The 25,154-nt window shown below is 40.2% G+C and overlaps 2 protein-coding genes across 7 annotated transcripts in view; one reads left to right on the forward strand and one right to left on the reverse strand.

Moving 5' to 3' along the window:
- atrip (ATR interacting protein) overlaps positions 1-24,050 on the forward strand; it is a 31,274-nt gene extending 7,224 nt beyond the window's left edge. For 5 of the 6 annotated variants that reach the window (XM_034139050.1, XM_034139049.1, XM_034139053.1 and 2 more), the window contains exons 9-18: positions 1,496-1,660; positions 4,374-4,602; positions 6,366-6,419; positions 6,631-6,812; positions 8,512-8,648; positions 8,838-8,929; positions 9,599-9,685; positions 9,772-9,832; positions 9,945-10,166; positions 10,805-11,074. In XM_034139050.1, coding sequence (XP_033994941.1) covers positions 1,496-1,660; positions 4,374-4,602; positions 6,366-6,419; positions 6,631-6,812; positions 8,512-8,648; positions 8,838-8,929; positions 9,599-9,685; positions 9,772-9,832; positions 9,945-10,166; positions 10,805-10,878 — 1,303 coding nt within the window. In that variant the 3' untranslated portion in view covers positions 10,879-11,074. Of the gene's footprint in view, positions 1-1,495; positions 1,661-4,373; positions 4,603-6,365; positions 6,420-6,630; positions 6,813-8,511; positions 8,649-8,837; positions 8,930-9,598; positions 9,686-9,771; positions 9,833-9,944; positions 10,167-10,804; positions 11,075-24,028 lie in introns of those variants that run through there. The other variant, XR_004556609.1, reaches the window with a different exon arrangement.
- On the reverse strand, positions 12,506-19,753 carry trib3 (tribbles pseudokinase 3). Its single transcript, XM_034139055.1, has 4 exons — positions 19,196-19,753; positions 15,620-15,898; positions 14,627-14,919; positions 12,506-14,484 (listed from the first exon to the last, which is right to left on the reverse strand). Exons 2-4 carry the CDS (start codon positions 15,896-15,898, stop codon positions 13,995-13,997), a joined length of 1,062 nt encoding a protein of 353 aa, XP_033994946.1. The 5' UTR covers positions 19,196-19,753; the 3' UTR covers positions 12,506-13,994.
- Positions 24,051-25,154: the final 1,104 nt, after the last annotated feature.

The following is a 25,154-nucleotide window of genomic DNA, read 5'->3' on the forward strand; positions in this document are numbered from 1 at the left end:
ACCCGGCACCTGTTGCCATGACAATGTGGGCACTATTGCAGTGTAATATGTAAAACAGAGCACTGTAGGAATTACAGGAAGGTATTTGCTGGAGTATTAAAAACAAAAAAATACTTGTTCAATGTCTAGTGGCAAAATAAATGTGGGTCAGGTAGTGAAAAAAGAATGGCTTTCTCCCCCTCTCATTACCACTACCAAAATGCCTCTCGAGCAAGGCATTTGAGCCACACGCGGGTAGGGCTGCCCCCAATTAGTTGACTAAACGTTAGTCGGCGAAAAAAGTATTTGTCGACACATTTTTCATTAGTCAATTAGTAAAAAACAAAAAAAAGGTGCATGTGCTATGACGCGTCAGCCGGAACCCCCTCAGACTTCCTTCACAGCTGTGCCTGGTTATTAAGTTAATTTGGTCGGGCAGGAAATCTAAAGTGTGGATCCTTCTGAGCGAGTAAAGGATGAGTCCCACAAGGTGACATGCAGGCTACGACGGCAAAAAGTATCCTCCGTACCCACCATCAGAGCGCAACTTCCTGACTGCCGGCTTCATAACAAAACACGGAGCTTAATTATCCCGACAACGTCGTGTGTTACTTTCTCAGACTTGGAGGAAAACAGCAGCAGTGAGTCAGTCAGCAGCCTATCTTTGTATATCAACATAATATATAGACCTATAATATATAATCATTCTGATGAATAGGTGCGGAGGGATTTTTGTCGACGCTCATATTTTCAGTGTCTCCGTTTCCTCTGTAGTATTTATTGGGTTGTTATATTCAGATATGAATAAAAGAAACTAGAACTAAATGTTCTGTGTGTCCTCGCTGCTAACACACACAATAAGAATCCTTACCGGAGCTTCTGCTGTTTACACCGCTGCGTCCGTGCGCTGTGACTCATGCGCTCTCAACATTTAATTTATATTTCAAAGGTTCATTATTACAGTTTTATTCTAGATTTCATGTGAAGCACAACGTACCATGCTGTTATAATAACGCCCTTTATCAGCCTTTGAAACTGAAAAAAATATATATATATATTTATAATAATAATCATAAAAGTGCAACAATTAGTCGAAAAAATCTTTAGTCGAGGGTAGCCCTACAAAACAGAGTAAAGGCTCATGAAAAGTCTCTCAGGTTTAATAAAGTTAAAAAGTGAAATCATGCTTGAAATGTAATGCAGGATAATTTACTGGCAAAACACACCTTCATATATGACAATAAAAACACAATCTTTTGTGTCATCGCCTCCTCATTTTATGTATTTTATAAATGCGGTTTTTAAGTACCTTAATCCAATCCCCTCAACTGCCACTTGGGAGCGCCAAATCCACTGAAATTCAAATCTTCAGACCCAAAACTTTAACATAAATAACTTTGATTTTATTGAAAAATGTGTGGTTGTAGGACTACGAGTAGTTGCAACTCCAGCACAAAGGCACATAACTGTTTAAATATACTAACTAATGTGCTGTTGTTCTGTGTTATGATTTCAGTGGGCTGTCTTCAGGTTTTCTGCTCCACTCTGCTCCTGTAGCCAGCATTAATGTTGGTGTAGCTCCCAGAGCTGCTCTGAGCCCGGTCCAGAGTCTGGCTGTAACGGGACTCAACATGCTGAGCCAGAACCGACCGGCAGCTGCAGCGAGCAGCGGGAACAAAAGGTAGACTGACTGAGACACTAAAGCTGCTCTTATCAACTGCACTACCTTCTCACTGAAGAATCCACGACAAGTAAAGATAAAGATTTCTGTGGACAACAGCACCCTCTTGTGGCCAAACGTAACAGCAGCACTGAAATCACATTAGTTGACACCTTTTTGTTTATGTAGATCAGCGGTTTTCAAAGTGTGAGGTGCGCCTCCCTGAGGGATCGCCAGAGAGCTTCAGGGGAGGCGCAGTGTGAGAAAAAAATAATGAGAAAAAGATGAGTAAAGTGTCACTTGCACACTTTTGGCGGTCTGTGGAGACCGAGTTCCCCACCTCGCCAAAAAGGCTGTAAAAGTGCTCATTCCCTTCACCTCCACCCAGGGGCGGACTGGCCATCTGTGTGTTCTGGAGAATCACAGAACAGCGGGTCGTCAGCGGGCCGTCAGCGCCCTTCATTTTTTATGTTTTTAAACGGCATCATTTAAGTTGCGCTGACAGGCGACAGAGGTCTGTTCAGCGAGGCTCCCCCCCCCCCCCGTTGACAGTTCATGAGCACCAATTTGTGTGGGCTGGGATGGGTGAGATTCCAGGGCTGATTTTTAGTCCCAGTCTGCCCCTGCCTCCATCTACCTGTGTGAGTGCGGATTTTCCGTATTGACTTTGATCAAAAGCAAGTACCGGTCAAGGCTGCAGCCAGAGGATGATCTGCGTTTATTCCTGTCTACATTGCATTCCCGCATCATCCGCCTGTGCGCATCAAAGACGCAGACTCATTGTTCCCACTAAAGTAAGGGTGAGTGTAATAAGGAGGCAACATTTACGTTCAGTGTGTTGCCGGGAGCATATAAGGATTTATCCACGATGTTAAAAATGTTTAAAACATAAAGATAAAAAGGTTTTAAAAAGTTAATTTTTTCATGTTTTAAGGAGGTGACGCTACTCAGCCAATCAAATCGGTGCAGTCAGTGAGTAAGCACGGTAGATTCAAACACACACACAGAGACAAGAAGAGAGAAACAGTCGGAGTCATTTCAAATGGCGTGCTCAAAAAAGAGAAAGGTAGACAGCGAAAACAGAGCATTAAATGACATTTTCTCTTACTGGACCTCTTTGAAATGCAATTGAATACCCCTGTATTATAGCAACAACAACAATAATAATAATAATAATAGCAATAATAATTGGGAGGGGGGGGCGCGGCTGTTCTTATGTTCTCTGAGGGAGGCTCACCTTCCCACACTTTGAAAACCCCTGATGTAGATAATTAACAAATATTTAAAATCCACACAAGAAAATTAACCAATTGATCCAGTTTTATTGTCAACGCCATTGAAAAAAATATTTAAAAAAGTTTCAGTATTTGCATTTTTATAAACATGTTTGATTACACATAAAAACTGAAAAAGATTTTTTTTTAGAAAAGGTGTGATGGTTAATCATTAAGATCCGGTGAAGCAGACTCTAATTGTGACTTGGGAAACATTAATCCAATCAAAACGTCTATATTTTTGTTTAACCTGTTAAGCCGAGAGACCCCTGTACCGGGGCACTGCCGCAACATCTTGCAGGAAACAGTGTCTGAGGGCATGTTCATTTAATAAACTATGAATGTTTTATATCCATATAACGGGAAGAAACTCATCTAACTGATCATTTTTAATTTATTTTTCAAAATAAAACCCACAATGCTAACGCTGAGCCTCTGAATTAGCAACGAGCGAAAAATGCTAACAGATTACTGCACCGAAATTCACTCGTAAAACCTTATTATTTATCTCTTCTGCACATCCATGACATCGTTTCACATCGTGAGGTGACACAGCATCGAAGGGTACCCTCATTATCACTCCATGATACGAACTCGCGACTTTATAAACAAAAACAGACATCAAAACATGTGGCGCTAGATAGCTAAAAATGCTAACATGGTTACCTTGTCTCTGTAGTCTGCTCCAAAGTAGTCTTCAATGGCATTAAAACGATAAAAACGTGCTGAAGTTAATCCATAGGTTAATCCAATGTTTCAGTGTCCCTTTGAAATGATTTCTGATAATCCATAAGCAATAAAACTGCTTTTCCGTTTCCAGATGTCAGAGCTAGAGTATAGGTTCGCTCTGATGCAAAACTGCATGCGCGATGCCCCCACCTTTTTTTTTTACCATATGTGTGAGAGGGGAGATCCCCCTTCGATTCTATTGGCTCTAACGGTCAGAAAGAGATGTCAACCATCAAAATCGACCAATGGGTTCCAGAGAAACGGTAAAACCCCCATTTCCACCCAAATCACCTCAGAGGTGGAGTTTTTTTTGCTAAACCTCTCTTAAAAAGGTCAAATGTCACTTGTTTTGCATCAATCTTGATACAGGGTACTTATTATATGTTGTACTTTGGATTCCTAAAGCTTTTAGTCTACTAACCCATCATCCAAGGGTAGTTTTCACTATAAGTAAAAAAGAATTTTTGGACGGACACTATAATTTATAGTTTTTTACTATGTTCAATCTGAATTTTCTTTAAAATAAAAGACATCTATATTGTTCTGACTTTTCTACATCCAACTCACAGGTTTATCATTACTTTGAGAAAAAGGATTATTAATTTAACCCTTTTAGAAGGGAAGATATGGTCATTTGTTCTGGGAATGGCATTTTCGAGCCTGAGACCTGAAAAACAGGCTCAGGGCTAAACAGGTTAATCTAAAAATATTCTGTGTGTTTGTGCGTGCAGGTCGTGTCCTGGAGCTGTGCTCCTCCTCCCTCTGTTGGACCTCCACCTGTCTCGGCTCTGTCAGGCTCTGGACTCGCTCCGCTCCACCCCCGCTGTCAGCTCGCTCCCTGCAGGCATTACAGCTGGACTGGGGAGACTGGAGGAGGCTGGTTCCACTGGTTTCAGCGTGGAGGACACTGGTTTGGCTGCTCTGAGGCTCCTCCACCTGCTGCTGGCCCACAGTAACGAGGTGATGACACAACAGTAACAACACCTGTAATGAACCTGCAGACACACTTTTAATAACAACATTGAAATCACATATTTTTTTTCTGACTGAGGCTTTTTCCGACCCAGTAGAAAAGGTCTTTCCCCGTTTGCAGTATACAGGGATGCAAACTTGTCACCTTTCGGCGAAATTCGCCGTTTTGAATCCAAAATAGGTCGTTTGTGTGATTCATGTAGATCTGCAATAAAAATATTTTTGGGGTATGGGGGGGGGTCTGGGACCCGGAGTAATCTGCGGCCGCGAGCTGTTATGTGCCATCATGACACGCATGGTGTTCTTTTTTTATATATTATAATGAAGCGAGAGCTGTGTGCTCGAGTCTTCCTGCCTGTCGGCTCTGCTCATAGATGTATAATAAGGTTCTGCTGCTCCGGGATGAGGGTCTAGCTTCAGCAGCTACATTACCTACGGTGCGTTCGTTAATATTAACTGTGCGGTCCGGAGTCACTGTGGCACAGACTGGACCGCTGGTGAACAGCTGTTAGAACGGGCCGTTCAGGTGTTCAGAGCAGAGCTCCCTGTCGGAGCGGCAGAGCGTGATGTGCACTGAAAAGTTTTTCTGTCGCAATATTATTGAGCTAGCTAACTAGCATACATTGTCACTATCTGCTAACGTTAGCTTTAGCCTTCGTTTTCAAATAGTTTTTTTCATAGGCTATAAACGGAGGTGGTAGCCTATATATCTTGTACTTGAGTAAAAGTAGAAGTACTCAGATCTTGTACTAGAGTAAAAGTAGAAGTACTCCGATCTTGTACTTGAGTAAAAGTAGAACTACTCAGATCTTGTACTTGAGTAAAGGTAGAAGTACTCAGATCTTGTACTAGAGTAAAAGTAGAAGTACCAGAGTGTAGGAATACTCTGTTACAGTAAAAGTCCTGCATTCAAAATGTTCCTCAAATAAAAGTATTATCATCAAAATATAGTGAAAGTAGCGACAGTAAAAGTATTCATTGTGCAGATTGGTCCATTTCAGAATAATACATATGATATGTTTTATAATGATTGATCATGAAAGTGTTCTCAAAGCTGGTAAAGGTGCAGCTAGTTTGAATGACTTTGTATACTGCAGGGTAGCTTGTGAATTTACTCCAGGTGGAACTAAAGTCTGATTTAACACTTGATTATATTTCACATCATTCATCCACATCTGTCAAGTAACTAAAGGTATTAAATACATGTAGTGGAGGAAAAGTACACCATTTACCTCTGAACTGTAGAGGAGTAGAAGTACACCATGTACCTCTGAACTGTAGAGGAGTAGAAGTACACCATGTACCTCTGAACTGTAGTGGAGAAGAAGAACAAAGTAGCAAAACATTGAAATACTTAAATAAAGTACAAGTATCTCAAAATTGTACCCAAGTATAGTACTTGAGTTTATGAACTTAGTTACTCTACACCAGTGGCTATAAAGATAGAAAGACTAAGCCTTGCACAGAGGCATGAAAATACATTTTCAAAATGCTCAACAGTGTTGCCAAAATTATAAACTGACTGCTCCACAATTAAAATAAATGCTTTTATACATTTCTATTAGATGTGACTCTTTGGCGTTTCTGTTATTAACTGCTTTAGTTGTTCTGACTGCTAAAATCCTCTGTTATTCCTCATTTTAAAGCCGATATTCCGTGGGGTCGGGGGGCTCGGATCCTTGTCACCTTTTTCATACCTGATGAGTTTGCATCCCTGAGTATAGATGACAACAGTTATTTTTCATTTCCAGGTGGTGGAGGCTGTGCTGTCAAAGGAGAGTCAGAGCAAAGTTCCAGACATAAAGGTACAATCTGAAACAAACTGATGGACACGCACACCTTTCCACTTTCGGATATGGTGTATATTTGACTAATTAATTAATTTAGAACATTTCGACTCTATAAAACTTCACTTCTAGAAGGCTTCTGATCATTATGTTATTATGATTAACTGTGATTGTTTTCCCTCACCGAAAAACATTTAATTATATTTTCTTTTGCTCCCTCTGTTCTTAGACTGAACCCTCTACTGCAAGTGTGGGTTTGTGCTCCCAGAATGCTTTGCTGCAGTCCCTATTGCACCTGTGTGAAGCCGGGCAAAGCAGTGAAGGCGTCTCGCAGAATGAGGAGCTTGTCCTCAATGCCATGAAGACTCTGTGCGTGCTTATTGAGAGGACGCCACACACACATGCTGACAGGTACACACACAATCACACACACAATCACACACACAATCACACACACAATCCTTGGAAAAAAAAGGTTTCCAAACAGCTGAATTGCTTTCACTTTTCTTGTGAACCACAGTCTGTCGTTCCGTCATCTTGGCACACTGAACGGACGTGCCACAGCCTGGCTCAGTGGAAGTTTTTGGCTTCAGACATGGGTGAAAGTGTACTGATGTAGTGGAAAGAGGTGTGCTGGATTTATGACGCAAAACAAGAGCATCATTGCGAAATGGAGTGCGTCACAATAATTGCTTAAAGGTAGGGTAGGTAAGTTTGAGAAACCGGCTCGAGATCGCTAGAATTTGAAAATACACAACCGGAGAAAATCTGCCACTTCCTTATAGAGCCCCTCCTCCAACACACACGAACGCGCACATGACCAATGAGGGCACGAGATAAGTTTGTGCACAGATGGAAGGCTGACAGGCAGGTAGGCCATCCAATCATTTTAGCCGGGCCGGCTAAAATGATTGGTCGTGCTTTTTACAGTACTACGGCTTCCACAGATGACATTTTTTTATGGATTTTTTGTCAAAGCACTTAAGATATTCATTGCTATCGGGATGTTAAGAGCATTCCATGGAATATAACAAAAAGTGTATCTCGAGCCGGTTTCTCAAACTTACCTACCCTACCTTTAATCTTGATAGCTTGTTTTCTGTTTATTTTTTTATTTTTGTTGGAATTATTTTTCCACCCAGCCCTAACACAGAGCAACTCAAATAAAAACTAGAAAATGCATTTCCTGCAGAAAATGCGTGCGAATGCTGTAAACTGTGAACATTTGTGGCTGAATTTAGCTGAAAATGCAGAAAAAGCTGAATATGTTATTAGCTGAATGGTAGCTGCTTTTAGCTACAAAAATGCAGAAAAAGCTTAATATTTAAAAGAAAAGGTTTAAAAAAAGGTATAAACAACATGTATAGCCTTGATGTCCTGAAATAGCTGAATAATGTAATAGTTGAATGGTTGACCAGTGAAAAGAGGTGCTGCAGCACAGGCAGTATGAGAAAAATAAAGAGCTTTTTGAACATTAAAGCATGGCACAAAATACAAATGTGTTCTCTTTAAACTTAACTGTGGTCTTGGCAAGAATCAAATTCTTGAGAATCAAGAATAAGAGTCTTCATGAAGATCAGTATCAGGGTAATGAGTTGTCACTTGATGATGAATTAACAAGTTTGACAGATGTTCAGAGTTTTTGTCTTCAATATGTGAGCTCTTCATTGAAGGTGTCATGAAACTTCATGCCTTGGGTAACTCTCTTTAGCGCACATTCTTTTTCGACAAACGTCTAATTACATTGCAAACACACACGCATGCACACACAAACACATGATGCAACACACACCTTGGAGGAATACCACTGGAGAAAGAGGAGTGCCCGAGCAGGGAGTGTGGGGTTTATGAATTTTTCCACTGACTGTCCGTGATGCAATATCTGAGCGTAAACCACAGTGATTTACAATGACTGTAAAGATGTAACGAAGTATATAAATAACTGATACAATATTAATTCTTCAGTCTGACCATGAGATCAGAATTAAAAAGGAGCCACTTGTTTATTTCTTACTCCAGAAATGACTCCAATTCAGAATGTACCCTTCCTGTGTTGACTTATGATGTATTAGTTTACACTCTTACATGTGTGTCTCTGTTTCTCTCTCAGGTTGCAGTGTGTGTTGCAGGTGGTGTGTGTGTGTTTGTCAGCAGACTGCGGGTTGCAGACAGTGTCGGGGGGTGTGTCCGTCCTCACGTCCATGTCCGACCAACACACACTGGCCCAGCAGCTCTGCTCTCAGCACGGTCAGTCTCCACACACTGCTAGAGTATTGATATGGCATTGACTTCACTCCAAGTTTATGTCATTCTCATGCTCTGTAACCTCTCTTTGAAGTTTATAAAGGTTTTTTACTTTGCTTCTAATGTTCACTACATGTGTCTGCTCCACATGATGTAACTGCAGCAGTGTTTGATTGTTGTTGTTTTCTTTAGACCCGTGCATTTTCCTGAAGTTGTTCCAGTTTATCAGAACGAGACCAGACAACCAGGCAACACACACAGACTGGATTCTGTTGGACCTGCAGGTAACACAAACACGTTTACACACACACACACATACATGCTGCAGAGGTGTAGTGATTCTGCTTCGTATAATAGTTGAAGAAATGGACTTGGTCTTATTACTTTTTTGTTGTCCGACTGCATCTAACCTCAATTGTTTCGGTCTGTTCTAATTCTCTACGAGTCATGCGTGTCCTTGTAGCCTCAGTGCCATTAAATCTCCAAATATGGATAATGGCGAATTGATTTAGGAAAAGACCATGGGGGTGCTAAAATAATCTGACTCTACTTAAACAGTGTATGTTTTGTTTTTTTAAGTAACGTTATTTACAATGAGTAAAATGAAGAACTCAATGCTGTACAACGCAAATATGAAGTTCCATCCAAACACAAACCCTCCTAAGAGGGACGTGTCCTTTTTCTCCACAGTGTATAGGGCATACATTGTTGACAACCGAATGATATGTCTTTTTAAAATGTGCTGCTGTATTGTGAACTCGACTTAATTAAAAAATGAACTGCTCCTACTACTAGGATCAGTTAAATGCAGAGGCCAAATGTCACTGTGTGTGCTGTGTGCTCTGCATGTGTGACCATTAAAGAGGGTTTCATCCCTCCAATTCTCGATTCTACCTATTTATTTGAGAATTTACAATACTTTAGTTTGGGCCATGATTGTCTTTGTGCCACAGGTGGTTCGTTTGCTGAGCCGACTGATGGCCCAGAGAGCAGAGAGCTGGACTAACAACCAGCACAGCACCTGTCAATGTGACACGGAGGTAAGACTGTCTGACCCTCTGCTCTGTTTTTATATAGTTACATTAAATGTTGTGTTGCAACTTTCTCTCATCTCGCTCTCTCTCAGTTGGTCCAGACTGTGGTGATTGTTTTCCATCGTCAGTGGTTGGATCTTCGCGGTTCAACAGGTCAGACTTATTTATTTCACCCCTTGTCCCTTAAACTATTTATAAAACCCATTAATGTGTCCTAAAAATAGTTGATTACCAATTATTGTCATTTTTTCCGTCTTTCCTTCAGGCTTGGCCCCGCCCCCACCAGAGTGCCCCACCCCCTTGTTACCATGGTGGCGCGGCCCTGCTGCTTCCCTGCTCAGAGAGTGTCTGCTGCTGCTGCACTGGCTGCTGCTGCATCACGGCAGCTTCTCAGAGAGCTGCAGGCCACTGCTGCACATGTACGACCAGGTGATCCCCGCCGTACGAGACACGCTGAGGAGGATCCCCGAGCTGAGCGAGAGCGAGGGTACGCACAAACACGCACAAACAAACAAACAAACACACTAATCAAAAGACGAAATAGTGTTATGTTCTTTCTCTTCTGTCAGGCTGTTGAAGCAGTCAGATTTTACACTAGCAGTTATCTTCTGAGAGCAGTCTGATTAAGAAGCGATATATGTAAATTGTATTTACACGTCAATGCGTAGAACTCATGGGATCAGCCAGATAACATGGGGAATGCTATGCCATTTATAAAATAAAAAATAAAATAAAAACTGAGTTGCAGCCCGCAATCACTAAATGTAAGTTACTGATCCAATAACACTGGATTTCACGATGACATTGACATGGAAACTGTACTTGATTCTTGTCGGTCACATTATGGCTTCATCCACTCCATCAGGTCAGTTTAGTGTCTTCTCACAGTTCTCTTCCAGCCATTAGTGTTGCTGCTTGTTGTAAACATGCTGTAAATGTAAAAAAATGTTTAATATTATGGTGTTTTATGATATTATGATTAATAAATATAGTCTTAAGAGCGACATGTTTGACCCTCTTATTCAATTCAGTCAAGTACAGAAATATCTTTCAGATGTCTACATTTTTGTAAATTCTGAAATAAACACATTTATTTTCTATTATTCACTTCCTGTTTCCTGCCAGAGCTGGCGCTAGAGGAGATCTGCCGCTCGGAGGGTGACGACACAGATGACATGGACACTGAACCTGGCTCCTGATTGGCTGCTGCCATCGAAGAGGGACACTTTACTGGAGACGAGGAAAGAACAGAGAGTAAAGTGGGTGTTGGAAATTAGATGAAGGACTACAGAAAATTCAGAAATCTCACTGTATTGATGGAAGCTCAAATGGATGTCTTCTGCTGTCCGATGAGATTTAACAATAAAAGAAGAAGGTGAGAGAAACTGCACAGTATGATGTTTACATTTTCCTTTCTTTCTGTCTTTACTCTTTAAACGGGCCATATTCTGCTTATTTTCAGATTTCTGAACTCCAATGTGAAATATTTACAGGCTTTAATGTTCAAAAAGGTCTTTATTTTTCTCATACTGCCTGTGCTGCAGCACCTCTTTCCACCCTCTGTCTAAAACCAGACTGCTCTCATTGGTTAGCTGGCCGGCTCTGTTGTGATTGGTCGGCAACTTAGAGATGTCCCGCCCCTTAGCCTATCACATACATTAGGCGCTTTCACACCGGAGTACTTTTCCCCGTACTTTTCCCTTTTAGTTCCGATAGTTCCTGGGATTTTGCGTTCACACCAAAAAGAGAACTTAGTTCAGAGAACTTTTAACCCCTTTTCAGTCCCTGCTAGAGAGCAGGTACTTTCCTGGGGAGAAAAAAATTCCAATTTCTGATTGGCTGGGCGAATTGCAAACCACGCCCCTTAAAACTCTGAAAAGTTTTGTGAAGCCGCCATTTTATTTGCTGGCATTAGCATTATTAGCCCAGCGCACCAACGGAGAGAGAATAACTTATGGCAACACAAAAAGAAACATAGCAGCGGTGGAGATGAGGAGGTGTCGGCGTTCTGGCGATTTACTCGGAAGGCTTCTACTGAAGCCAGTCCCCAACTCCGGGGACTTCCGGCCGGGGACTTCGGGTGGCAGTATACGCCGTGAAGTTGTTTGCGGCCTGCCAGTAAACCCAAAGCAGAAGAAGAAGAAGTGACGTTAGCGGCTTCATTTGCCTAATCCTCCCCCAGGGACTTATTCCGGTGTGAACGGAGGTCGTTCCATGGGGGAACTAAGTGCTGGGAACTAAGTACGGCAAAGTACTTGGTGTGAAAGCGGCTAAAGTGTTGGAGTGCTAGTCAATAGAAGCACGAGTGTCTGGGAGAGAAACTCCGTCTGGAGGGAACTTTGGGATGTTAGCCTTTGCAGACCATTTACATGCACAAAGACCTCTATAACACACTACAGGAAAGGGAAACCCCCAAAAGCACAATAGGGCCCGTTTAACAGTTTGGGCGGCTGTAAAGGTAGGTAATATAGATGTGGAGTTGGTAGCAATATTATCATCAAACTTAACAGTGGGGATATTTTTGATTTAAATACCATTAAATGCTGCTTTTTTAACTGCTTTATACTATTGCCTTTATAACAATTCCAATTGACTCTATTCTTTTTAAGAGAGTCTGTCTTTTTGGCTGAAAGTTAGACGATATAATCAGTAACACTTAATGCTAGACACTTGTGCCTCATGTTGCTACGTGAGATACAAACAGGTTTCTACACAAATCCCAAACATTTTAATAACCAAATAAAAAAATACAGACCGGCTTTGTGTGTTTTGTTAGTTGAGGACTAATTAAATTAAAGCATAAACAAAAACCAGTTGGAGGCAGAACAGTTTGTGAAACATCTTTAATTGTATCTCTAGAACTGAGGTGTGACACATTCAGAAGAAGGCATCCTATTGGCTGGTTGCGTGGTCGTTCTGTCAAAGACTTCAGTGTTGGGAAATGTTTTAGGCCAGTTATCTCAAGATTACAACATTGCTATTTTCATATTATGATTCAACACACAGTGCTTATATTCGTTCCTTTATTCTGAGATGTAATTATACTCTTCTGTTGACACGCATCAAAAATAGTTTTTTTTTTTATGATCACGAAATACGGCACTGTTATTTTGGGATGGTGGTCGATCGAGAGCCACTTTTGATGTCCCAGAATAATCCTTCTATTTTTGCTGAGGTGAACATATTTGAAATCCAGGAAATATTTCATGTCTCAAGAAAACATAAATCTTTCTTATAATATGAGTTAATCCTTTTTTTGGATAACCAGTTTTATAGGCACCACAAAAACAGAAATCAATGGAGTGTGAATGTTTTAATCGTGAATAAAATAGCTTCCATTACACTAGGATCACCAGAAAAGAATGGGAAGCTCAGCTAATTTAAAATCAGACTTAAACTTAATCTAAACTTCTGAACTTTTCTCTGGGGATTTCTGTTTTTTAGGAAGATTTTTATTTATTTTTGCAAACACAGGCGGATCCTTGTCTTATAATTCTAGGAAGCAACCAGGAAGTGTAAACACTGAGAGAAAGTGGCTGGTCCCCTTTACATTGTTTCTGGGAATTTCTCTACTTTAGAAGTCGCTAGTTGAGGAAGGCACATGTGAGTCTGGTCAAGTAACCCAGGATTATACTGTGTCTGTAGTGTGTGTGTGCACTCTTGTATGTCTATCTTTGTGAGGACCTACTTCAGTTTTTGACTGGTTGTGATATTTTGTCTGAAGGCTGTTTGAGGTTTTCAGTGTGTTTTTTTTTATTAGAGTAAATATCAGGTTAAGGTCCCCCAAGGGTTGGGGCTAATTAGCTTAATGGCAATAGACAAGTTATGGAATAAATTAACGATTAAGTAAATGTTCCTTCACTGTGGAATTAATGGCTGGAGAAGAATGGCACTATCAGCATTTAGATTGGTTTCCCAATAATAATCCTTCCTTTTTAATTATGCAATACTGTCTGTTTCTTGGTACGAGTTCTTGTGTAAATGAATACTTAGTTTACCACAGAAAAGGACATGCTTCAACCATTGCGACACCAAAACCATAAGAGGATGGTGTTTGGATTTTCCCCTGTATGTATCAGCAGTTACCCAGGGCGGATTTGGCGTTGGGTGGAACAACCAAAGTCTAATAAAAAAACACGAAGCAATGTGTTTTGGATTTTTACCGAGTGGTCTGAAGAACTTGCTAAATTAGAAGCTAGCTGTTGGCTTTCTTTATGGCATCGATGCAAACAATAATACTTCTTTAAAACTCTAGGGGTGGAGTTGAATTACATTGATTTGGGTCCTCACAAGTATAGAAGTACAATTGTGTGTCTTAGTGTTTTTCAGTCCATGTTGGAACCACCTGGTCATCGTCCTCTTGTTTAGTCTGTGGTGTTTTGTGCGAGCTGTGATGAGTCTTTTGTGTTTTGTGATGTTGCATGCGGGGATTGTTAAGCCACGGGTGCATCAGCAGCTCCGACGCCGTCAGTCTCTCTGCGGGTGACTTCCTCAGCATGCAGCCAATCAGACACTTGGCTCGTGGCGAAAGCCAATCAGGCAGGCTGAAGGCCCCGCGGCGGATCTTAGCGAACAGCGCAGCGGGTTGTGTGTCCTGAAACGGGTATCGTCCAATCAGCATGGTGTACAGAGACACGCCCATGCTCCAGATGTCTGCGGCGCGGCCCGAGTAAGACCTGTGCCCATTGGTCAGTAGCTCGGGGCTGACGTAGGCGGGGCAGCCGTGTCTGTCCGTCAGAGAGTCGTCGTCATGGTTCCCGTGCAGGAGGACGCAGTCGTCGAGGCCGAGCAGAGCAACACGTGTCCTGCAGAAATAAAACCAAACATTTAATTTATACGTCATTACACACATTTATGGTTTCATCCATTTAACACTGATACCATTTATGATATTGCTGCTACTAATAATACTGCTGATGTTAGCAGTGTCATTATTTTCAGTCTCACCTGTATTTGTCGGTGAAGACGAACCTGCGGAGCTTCAGGTCTCTCAGGACGACGCCGTGCTGGTGACAGTGAGTCACGGCGTTCAGCATCTGAGTGAACAGATGCCCCGCCTCCTCCTCGCCGACAACTTTCCTGCTTCGCACATACGCGTGCATGTCACCGTGGTGAGTGGGAAGGAAGACGTACACGCTGTCCTGGCCAATCACTACGTCCTGCAGGCTGCAGATGTTGTCATGGTCACCGATGCGGGAGTAAGCAGCCAACCGCTCCTGGTAACCACGCAGAGGAATCACCTGTAACCATGACATTCAGGTTAGATAACACGGTTACAGTTAGAAACTTCACTGTGGCATGGGCAGGTGTTTTTACAATATCATGAGTATTTTCAACAGTACTTACAATATTACTAGCAGTATCAGCATTATTTCCAAAACGTTTTTCAATAACAATTTTTTGCAGGTATAACCATAAAAGTGTTTCCAAAACTATTGGTATTTATTTTAGCAATATGAGTAGTTTTATAAGCAATATCAAGAATTTCCAGAAGCATTTTGTAATATTTTAGCAGGATTAGCAGTTGGCAGTATCTATAGTATTTTCAGCAATATTGGCACAAGTAGTACTTGTATATTCAAATGATCAAGTAAGTTAAAAGTATTTTCAGCAGTTTTAGCTTTATTTTTGGCAGTATATAATGTAGCCTTTTTATACAAGCACGATAATATTTTTGCTGTATAAACAATATAAGTATTAACCCATTAGCTTTAAGTAACTGTACTATTTTTACCACTTTAAACAGTATTCATGCATAGATATAAACGGTATCAATCATATTTTTTTCAGTACGAGTTATGTTTAATGTAGTATCACAATTCCTTTCAGAAGTATAAGCTATAATTTTGGCAGAATCAATAGCATTAGCACCAGTATGTGTTACAGTATAAGCAGTATTTGTAGTACTTGTTCCAGTATCAGTGACATTGGTAGCTCTACCTGGCAGGTGTATTGCTGTTTTGTGTGTGCGTGCTCGGCCCTGTAAGTCTTCTCCCCCTCGCAGCGTTTAAACAGGATGTAGGATCCCACTCTGGAAGGTGATTGGCTCTGGTCGGGCTTGGGGGAGGGGCTTATGGGCCTGAGGCACTGCGAGAGTCCGGTGGCCGGAGGGGTCGGATCCAGACGAGCTGCTTTCCATTTGGGTGAATTGTCCTGGGGCTCGTCCAACAGTCTCTTCAGACAGCGCTGAGAACTGGCTGCAGTCACGGCCATGCTCATCTGTGATTGGAGGAGACAAAAGACATCCGGTTAATTACAACTTGCATCTTTTGATATAACTGTGGCTGAAGAGGAGGCATTTTAAAACAATATTATCAAAGTGAAAAAAGTGAATTAAAATGTAAGGCTTTGGGTTGGATTAATTAATGGGTTTGGGTAATTGAAACACATAATAAATACATTTTATACATACACGCATTATAAATCTATAATAATAACACATGGGATTTGTACAGCGCTTTTCCTGATGCTCAAAGACGCTTTACATGAAATCAGAACAGAAACGATACAAAGAAAACAAAAAACATAAACAATGTGCAAAACTATGCACCTGAATCGCAGTCGCATTGTTTTCCCATTTTTATTTTTATCATAACAATTATTTGTATAGTTGCTTAAGTCTGAAGATTTCAGTGACGGTTCACAATGTATGTGTGTTTTAGGTATGATCTTGTAATAAATACCTAAACGGCAAAGAAAATCCGAGCATCATTAAAAAAAAAAAAAAACACCCGAGTAAGAATAAAATAATGTTTATAATGAGATGTAAAATAATTAAACAATATAATTGATAATTAGACAGACGCAGCAAGTAACTAATTTAAAAAAAGCACTGAACATAAGTTCTGAACAGTTTAAATATGAGAAATGAAATTACGAACGTGTGGTAATAGTTGGTCGTATTTCAAGAATTGTTCTAGAAGAAACTGGAACTTTTTTTCCATTCACTACTTAGCCCCCTCTGCTGGTCACATCAGTGCTGAGCCTCCCTCACAACCCCCCACCGGTATATCTACCCACAGTAAAAAGAGTTTTATTAGATGATATTATATCACATCTCGGTGTGTTGCGAGTCTCTGCTGCTCTCATGTTACACAGCTAACGTGTCTATAGGCTTCATGATGAAACTTCCTGTAAGCTGACAGACGCTTCAGCTTTCAGATCATTGCATCAGAGCACAACAGTTTATAGTTTAAACACACTTTAAATACAGTCAACATCTACCACACACACACACACTCACATTGAGTGTTTTTATATAGTTAGTCAGAGCCTTTGGTCGCCGTGGTGATGCTGTGTTGTAGCCTGCTGTTGGCCAACGCTGCTTTCACTCTGGTGAAACACTCTGAGTCACAGCGTCACCTTACCAACGTCATACTGACACACGCACACACCGAAACACACACAGTTAATCTCTGCTTTGTGATGTCTAATCTAGTCAGCTGCTGTTTCACAATCAAAAATCTGACTGTTAATAATAAACACAGAAAAAAGCTCTAAACTAGATTTTACTAAATGCAGCTGATTGAGAAATCTCAAGCACGTTTCTCAGATTTAATCTACATATTCTGAGACAAATCAGCATCCATTGCGGTAGTAAGAGAAACCCTTTGTGAGTTCAACAAAGTTTAACAATTACTTTATACAAAAACTACAAACAACTGCACAGCTCAAACAACTACAAAACTACACGTCCAATAAAAAATGTGCAGCGCCGGTGCTTGAGCCATTTGTAAAATTCACAATGCTCTCGGCTAATGTAGTTTATTTTAATAACAAGATGTATCCTTTACTGTCTGATTTTTTTAAAAACACATTTAGACCGTTTACTCTATAGCTACAAGGATAAGTTGACTGATGAATTAGTCAAAATAATCACCAAGGATTTTGATAATCAATAAAAACGTTTCATGTGAAAATGACATTAAATGCTGTGGTCAGCCTTTCAAATATGGAGCTTTTCATGTTCCTTTTTCTGTTTCAAATCATATTTGACACTGACAAAACAAGACATCTAAAGACTTCACTTTGAAGTTTAAAAAATGGCGCTGGACTTTTTAATAGACGAAACAACCAAGAAATTAATTGGCGGATGAATTTATCACTAAATAAAGTGTTTTTTTCAGCCATAGTTCACCCTCTCTGTCAGGCTATTATTTATTCAAGTATCTGAGCGCAACACTTTCATTTGCCCGTAGACTCACCTTTTTGTCAAGCCTTGATGTGAATCCTAAGGCTTACACCTAAGGTCTTAACTTATGGGAGATTGCGTTCATTAAAGGCAGCTAAAATTATATATAAAGTAAAAAAAAACTGTGTCCTTATGTAGATTCATGGAGTTAACAGGGAGTTGGTGGGGTTTTATTACTCTGGAATAGAACCTGGCAGCTGAGTTTTCACGTTGGCTCCTTATTTGAACATACTGAACTCTACTGGTATGTATTTGTTTATTTTATTTGGAATTGAAAAGTTGTACTCTTATCTTGTCTCCATCTCAACGTAGACATTCTGACATCTACTCTCAGTCCCGCGTCCTGTTTGGTCTCTTTACTTTAGAAGGAAATCTGCTCACTAACATCTCTTCAAACTCATCTTACAATTACAAGGGCTCACATTTTTTGGTCCTAATTAGCTATCTTTTGTATCTGATTCTAAATAACTTTAATACAATTGTTTTCAACATGGTTTAAAAGTTCCAAAAGCAAAACAGCTACTGAGCTCACAACAACAAACCCATCTCCATGAAAACTGATGCAACAATTCATAAACTCTGCTCTGTCAGAGGTGTAAAACGTATGTTTACTCGATGACTGCATTTAGGTTCAATTTTCAGGTATTTCTACTGTAGTGCATATACTGCTAACGTGTACACCTTGACCACATATCAAAGCTAAATTCACATTATAACCTACTGCATTCAACTGACAAATAAAGATTTAACAAACATACATGCTGAACTCATAAGAAGTGCTGGGAAAAAGGAGAAAATCAGATATCCAAAATAGTTTTGAACAAATAGATATTAATATTGCAAAGATTGGAGCTTTCCCTAATACTTACACAATGACATTTTTGATAAAGAACCATCCGCAATGTGGATATAATGGCTGAGTGTATAAAATAAGACATCACTTTACTGTAATGCATCTTAAATAGCTGAGCCCCATTAGATATAATCATTTTTATAGATGAAACAACCTAAAGTGAATTAAATAGTTTGTGTGCTCCATCTCCACCAGGTACACTATAATGATGCTGTTTACATGTGAATGCATCGGTAAAAAGAATCGATAATACTGTATTAGTTACTCGGATATAGATAATTCTGCACAATGAGTAGCCTACCTTAGTACATTTGGCTGATGTAATGTGACTTGAATCAACGACATACACTTGATGTCATATGTTTACATTTTGCTGACAGTTTTATCCAAAGCGATTTACAATAAGTGGTATAACCCAATATTTGTGTACTTTTACTTTCACTTAAGTAAATGATCTCGTTCTATATCTTACCTTGTGCTTTAAAGAGAGGGGCTGCAGGTAAACAGGAAGCCAGGTGAGTCACAGCAGCAGTCTGTCTATGGAGCAGAAGTTGTTGAAGACATCAAAACAAAAAGGTTTCCCCCTGAGTTTGAACCGGTACAGTATAGCGGACTGTCCGGTGGTGACGTCTTTGTCTCGGTATTATTATTATTGTCCCGGTTGCTCAACGTTTCGTCAGTCAGCTGTTGGTTGAGTTTCTTTTTCGGTCTGAATGAAATTAATAAACTTAAGGTGACAAAAATGGAAGCTGCAAAAAAACAACCGAACTGTTTTTGATAAGACTACGAATGAAACTATTTTGTTTATGTATATATCCGGAGCTGAAGCGAACAAAGCCGAGCCAACCCGAGTCCTTCCGTCCGTCTTTGGGAGTTTAAATTAAAGTCATGTCCGTGTGTTGCTCCGCTTTATATCCAGTGTGGACCTCCGGGACTCTGGTCGGCTCTGACCCTGTTCTCCAGAACTTTCAGCCGGACTGAGGACTTGCTCGATCCCCGGGTGTGTTTGCTTCATCCACCGGGGGGCGGAGCCTCGATGGTGCAATCCTGAGCGGATCAGTCGTCAGAAAACCGACACGAGACTCCGCACGAGCTGTTTCAATATGTTTCTATACGTAACGATAGCCTCCGGCTCTGGTGGAGGAAGTACTCTGATGTCTCGATTAAGAAAAGGTAGCAATGCTACATTACTAACGTGTAAAAGTAATTAATTCAATGTTCCACTAAAGTAAAAGTATTATAATTATAACACTATATGTATTAACCATACTTGAAGTACCAAAAGTGAAAGTACTCATTATGCAGTATAGCCCATTTCAGAATGATGTTCATTCATGTATTGTATTATAATTTCTTACATATCTTAATGTGTTTATCACTTCAATTTTTCAGATAGAAAATATGTTTTTATTATTATTACTTTATATACCACTGGCTAGCTTAACCTTTAATATCATGATTTATGTAAAATAAATATAGTGGAGTAAAAGTAGCATAATGTGAAAAATACTCCAGTAACGTACCTTCAATTGTACTTGAGCAGTACCTGAGTAAGTGCACTTGGTTACATTCACTGAGTAAAAGTAGTAACATACACTGTATAAATAAAGTTTGCTTGACTTTTTCCTTTATTACCCAGAATCTCCAGTTATACTATTAAGTAATAGAAATCTCAAAGATGTTTTCCTCTGACAGTAACTACAGTACAGTGAGTTTTTTTAATATCTGCAGTATGTGTGAATTTAAAATAACAATTCTTTGCAGTTTTGCATTGTGCAGAAGTGTGCAAAATAAAGTAATGTGCAAAGGACAGTAATTGACAGATCCCAGTCTTGTTTGATTGCAAAACCTGACCGTGGACCTGCAGAGTTGCAGCCACCTGCTGACCTTTGACCCTAATCTGTCCGCAGTCTGCTGCTGGAGGCTCAACACAGTGTGATCTGCATCCACGTCTGGCACGTTCTTTAAATATAGTCTGTTTGCACGCTTCACCATTCTCTGAACTCTGTCTCCTCTCACCTGCCTCCCTGGCATAGATGAAGTTATATCAGCTGTGTCATAAGAATTGGATACTATAACTTAAATATAATAATTTTTAAAAATCAATCAAAGAAATGCAAATGCTGGCACACATTTTTATCACCCCTTCAATATTTCCCCCAAATAAATAATTGAAGCGAGAACTGTTGATACATGGTCCTAATATCATTTTTAAACACATTTTAAAATACTTAAGGCCTAAAAGTTTTTTGACACTAGGCATGGGCCATTGAAAGTGCCTCTGTATATATTTTGAAGAAAAAATATTATTTTGCTCAAACTTTCAAGCCTTTCTCTTTTAAATGGTCTTTGTCTCAAACTATTTCATGTTGGTTTCCCTGATTTTGATTCAGGGTGACCTTGTAAAGTCTTTATATTTCGTGCTTGAGAAGGTGTGGGAACCCTGTTGATATATGATGATATATGTTAATATATAATGATATTATATGTTAATATATATATATATATATATATATATATATATATATATATATATATATATATATACTACAAGATATATATTGTGTATATATTCATACATGATCTGTATGTAACAGACAAGGCCCATTGGGTACATTTTAATGAATGAGTTCTAAAGAGGAGAGGCCCTCATATGAAACCTTTTAAGGCATCTGCAATGTTTGTTATTTGAAAAAATCGGTATTTTGCAACAAAGGTGCATGTGACCCATGGCGATAAGACACCTGTTCCCTCACGGTTCCTGCAGATCTTTAAAAAAATGTTTTCGATCTAAAAATAAGGTCTTAGTTGGTATTAAAATATCTTAAAAGCATGACATGGGACCTCCATGTCATGCTTTTCCGGTTATTACCCGTCCCCTTGTGTGTTATGAAGGTTTTTCTGCATGTAAACGGTCTGCAGAGTCACAAACCCTCAAAGTACACCCTGTAGCGAGTAAAACTCTAACACAGAAAAGACCTGTCTGTGCTGCCCCAGAACGCCTCGTTGGAGATTTCTCTTTTCCATTGTTTTCTTCCTGGGTACAGTGAAGTGCCCATACCCAAATAGACCCATTGGTCCAAATAGACCAATCCGTGGAGCCGTTACGTTACGTCCGCGGAGCCGTTAGGTTAAGTCCGTGGATTGGTTCCTCAAACACACACACACACACACACTCAATCTTTTCTCAGCTGCAGCTCCACCGATTTCTCCTCCCTGAGACGGCGGGACGCGGCGAGGCTGTGAGTCGGTGTGTGAGCACACAAACTCCCAGCCAGGCTGCGGGTGTGTGTGTGTGTTCGGGCTGGGTTTCGCTTTGTCTCGCTGTCTCGCAGACGGCCACTGGGCTCATAGGGAGGGGGGGGGGCAGGAGCTCCAACAAGCCGTTTAGGACAGAGAGTGAATACACATACTATACAGAGATGCTGTATGAGAAACCTATGTGAGTTTGGAAAATTGCACAATATAAATCTATTCTAGTATACCTCAACAATGGAATTATGAGCAGTAGAAATGGCCAGGACATGGGACCTTTAAATGGGTCTTTAACAGTTATTTATAGTACTTACACATGGCAAGTTGGATTTTATGGAGTTTATGACACTTACTGATTATTTTCTGACATTTATTATCACGATTTCATTAAAGTTGCATTAAAAAATCTGAAATTGAAACCTGTCCTAACAAGGTGTGTGGTCCCTTCAACTTGTTATGAATCCATAGATATTAAATACTTTATGCTTCTTGTGAGTTATATATTAGTCCTATCATGCTATATTTGGTCAGATGGGACCATTATTTCTTCCTAAAATATTCTGAAATATAAAGAAAAACAGTCATATGTGCCCAAAAGCTAACCATAGCATTATAAGAAAAACTTGCCTTTTAGCTGAACAGTTTATACTGATTTTGAAAAGGCGCACACAACATTTCAGCAGCGGGCTAAAATGCAGTACTTAAGTAAATGTACTTAGTTACTTTCTATGCCTGCAAACGTACATGTAATTGACAGGAAGTATCTCTCCACCACACACAAACAACTTGCTAGCATCTCAAACTGGAGTCATTTTAAACAGGAACACTACTGTGTACTTGTTACAGTGTAGTTCAGTGTCAGTTCACAGAGGAGGAAAGATCAGAGACTGACTGTTCACATGTTAACAACACGTGTGGCATGTGGATTAATCCCAGCAGGAAGCGGTGATAGAAGCCTGCTGCTCCACAGGAAGTAACGTCTTATCTTAATTATGTAGATTTCCTCTGTGACCTGTGACCCGTGTGTGTGTGTGTGTGTGTACACAGTAGGTGTGTGTAGTCAGCTTAGCTTTCGTAGGAAAGATTCCAAGCGCAGGTAAAAAACCCTGACTGACCTTCTTACACACACACACGCACACATACACTACACACAGGCACACGCAGACTCACACACATACACACACAGCAGGTTATCTCCACATGGTTAGTGTGTTTTTATGCCACATGATGAAATATTGAAGAAACAGAGGAGGAACACTGTGTGTGTTTGTGTGTGTTTGTGCGTGTGTGTTAAACTTTACTGTCTCTTTCATAACCGACGTGATGAAATCAGAGGCCAAGTGTCTGACTCAACTACGGCCCGCCACGAGAACACACACACGCACACACATTGTTTCTTCTCTCTGTCCTTGTTGTCTGGACTATCACCTGTAGTGTGACACCTGTGCTGCTGTGATACATCGGATTGTGTGTGTGTGTGTGTGTGTGTGTGTGTGTGTGTGTGTGTGTGTGTGTGTGTGTGTGTGTGTGTGTGTGTGTGTGTGTGTGTGTGTGTGTGTGTGTGTGTGTGTGTGTGTGTGTGTGTGTGTGTGTGTGTGTGTGTGTGTGTGTGTGTGTGTGTGTGTGTGTGTGTGTGTGTGTGTGTGTGTGTGTGATCACTTGAAATCCTCTTTGTGTGTGTGTAGTGAGACCAGCTGTCTGGTCCCTCTGCTTCTCTCTCTCTGTATTTTGCTTCAGGGCATCTTGAAAGTGGCTGACTGTGAGACATTTAAATGAAATATCCTCAAGTGTATCGATCGTTGGCACTTGGTGGTCTCTGCTGAATGTAGCCTAAACCCGCTAAAGGTCTTTAGAGATTATTTGGGGGGCATTTTCACCTTTTTAAATTGACATTTAAGATCTAAGAGGGAGGAATTACATGACATGCAACCAAGAAACCTGGGACATTGTGATATTGCCTAAATCATATAGTTTATTTAAATGTTAATTATTAATGAAATGACTTGATTTAAACAGCTGTTCTTAAATATTGTTTTACTTTTGTTAATAGGGGTTGAGGTCCAGAGCTGCCTGCAGAAAAAAACTCCAGCTGAACCAGAATCAGAAAGACAGAAGCTTCACCGCTCCGTCAAAGGTCAGCAAAGTTCAACTCAGAAACTGAAACTGAATCCACTGATTGCTTTGATTTCTATACATTGTCTGTATTATGTCTCTTAGAGTGAGAATTCAATCAGTTATTAGCCCAAAACATAGCCAGTAACGCATGCTTTATATGCCTTTTAGCAAAAAAATCAAAAGACTACTGCTCTTTTTTTTATTGTTTGTGCCGCAGCTATTCTGTGTTTAGTGCTAATTAGCATGTTAAACCACATTGCACCTGAGGCCTATCAGCATGTAAGCATTGATGTCCCCACAGAGCTGCTAGCATTAGAGTACTTTAATATACATCACAATTTCTGTCAATCAAATGACGAATTTAGAGGATTGTGGTACGCTGGAGGTTTTGAAAAAATAATTAATGGTGTTATAGATGTGATGGATTTGTTTTTGTGAAGCTCTCATCTCATAAAACTGTTATCCCCCTTTTAATACACACACGCACACACACTCTCAGAGGTCACCAGGAATGATGCAAAACTGAGATAAGAAGACCCTTAAATACTGTGTGTGTGTGTGTGTGTGTGTGTGTGTGTGTGTGTGTGTGTGTGTGTGTGTGTGTGTGTGTGTGTGTGTGTGTGTGTGTGTGTGTGTGTGTGTGTGTGTGTGTGTGTGTGTGTGTGTGTGTGTGTGTGTGTGTGTGTGTGTGTGTGTGTGTTGTGTGTGTGTGTGTGTGTGTGTGGTGTGTGTGTGATGGGGTTACATCTCTATAAACACACACACATACAGCGAGGCCGGCCTGGGATTGTCTCTGTGATGAAACCACCAGTAATGTCTGCTGTTGGCATGACGACTCCATCCACTGTGATTTGTGTGTGTGTGGATGAATGTTATAAGGAGTCTGACCTTTGACCTTTCTAGCCTTGTCTGTTATAGAAACTGAAAGACCTTGATCTAAAAATATTGTTATTATTATAATAATTACAGTTATAATAAAAATGTAATTAATTATATAACAGCAGCCTGAGTGATGACTTTCAACATTTCATCTGTTTTATTAACCCGAACCCTAACCCTAG

Source organism: Trematomus bernacchii, unplaced genomic scaffold (assembly GCF_902827165.1).
Source record: "Trematomus bernacchii unplaced genomic scaffold, fTreBer1.1, whole genome shotgun sequence".
Classification (NCBI taxonomy): Eukaryota; Metazoa; Chordata; class Actinopteri; order Perciformes; family Nototheniidae; genus Trematomus; species Trematomus bernacchii.

What these genes read in the sequence shown, in the direction of transcription:
- trib3 (XM_034139055.1), bottom strand. Translation starts at nt 15,898, where the DNA reads ATGAGCATGGCCGTGACTGCAGCCAGTTCTCAGCGCTGTCTGAAGAGA. An exon ending in AACAGCAATACACCTGCCAG is followed by an intron (nt 14,920 to 15,619) that starts GTAGAGCTACCA and finishes TCATGGTTACAG; the next exon opens with GTGATTCCTCTGCGTGGTTA. An exon ending in GTCTTCACCGACAAATACAG is followed by an intron (nt 14,485 to 14,626) that starts GTGAGACTGAAA and finishes TTATTTCTGCAG; the next exon opens with GACACGTGTTGCTCTGCTCG.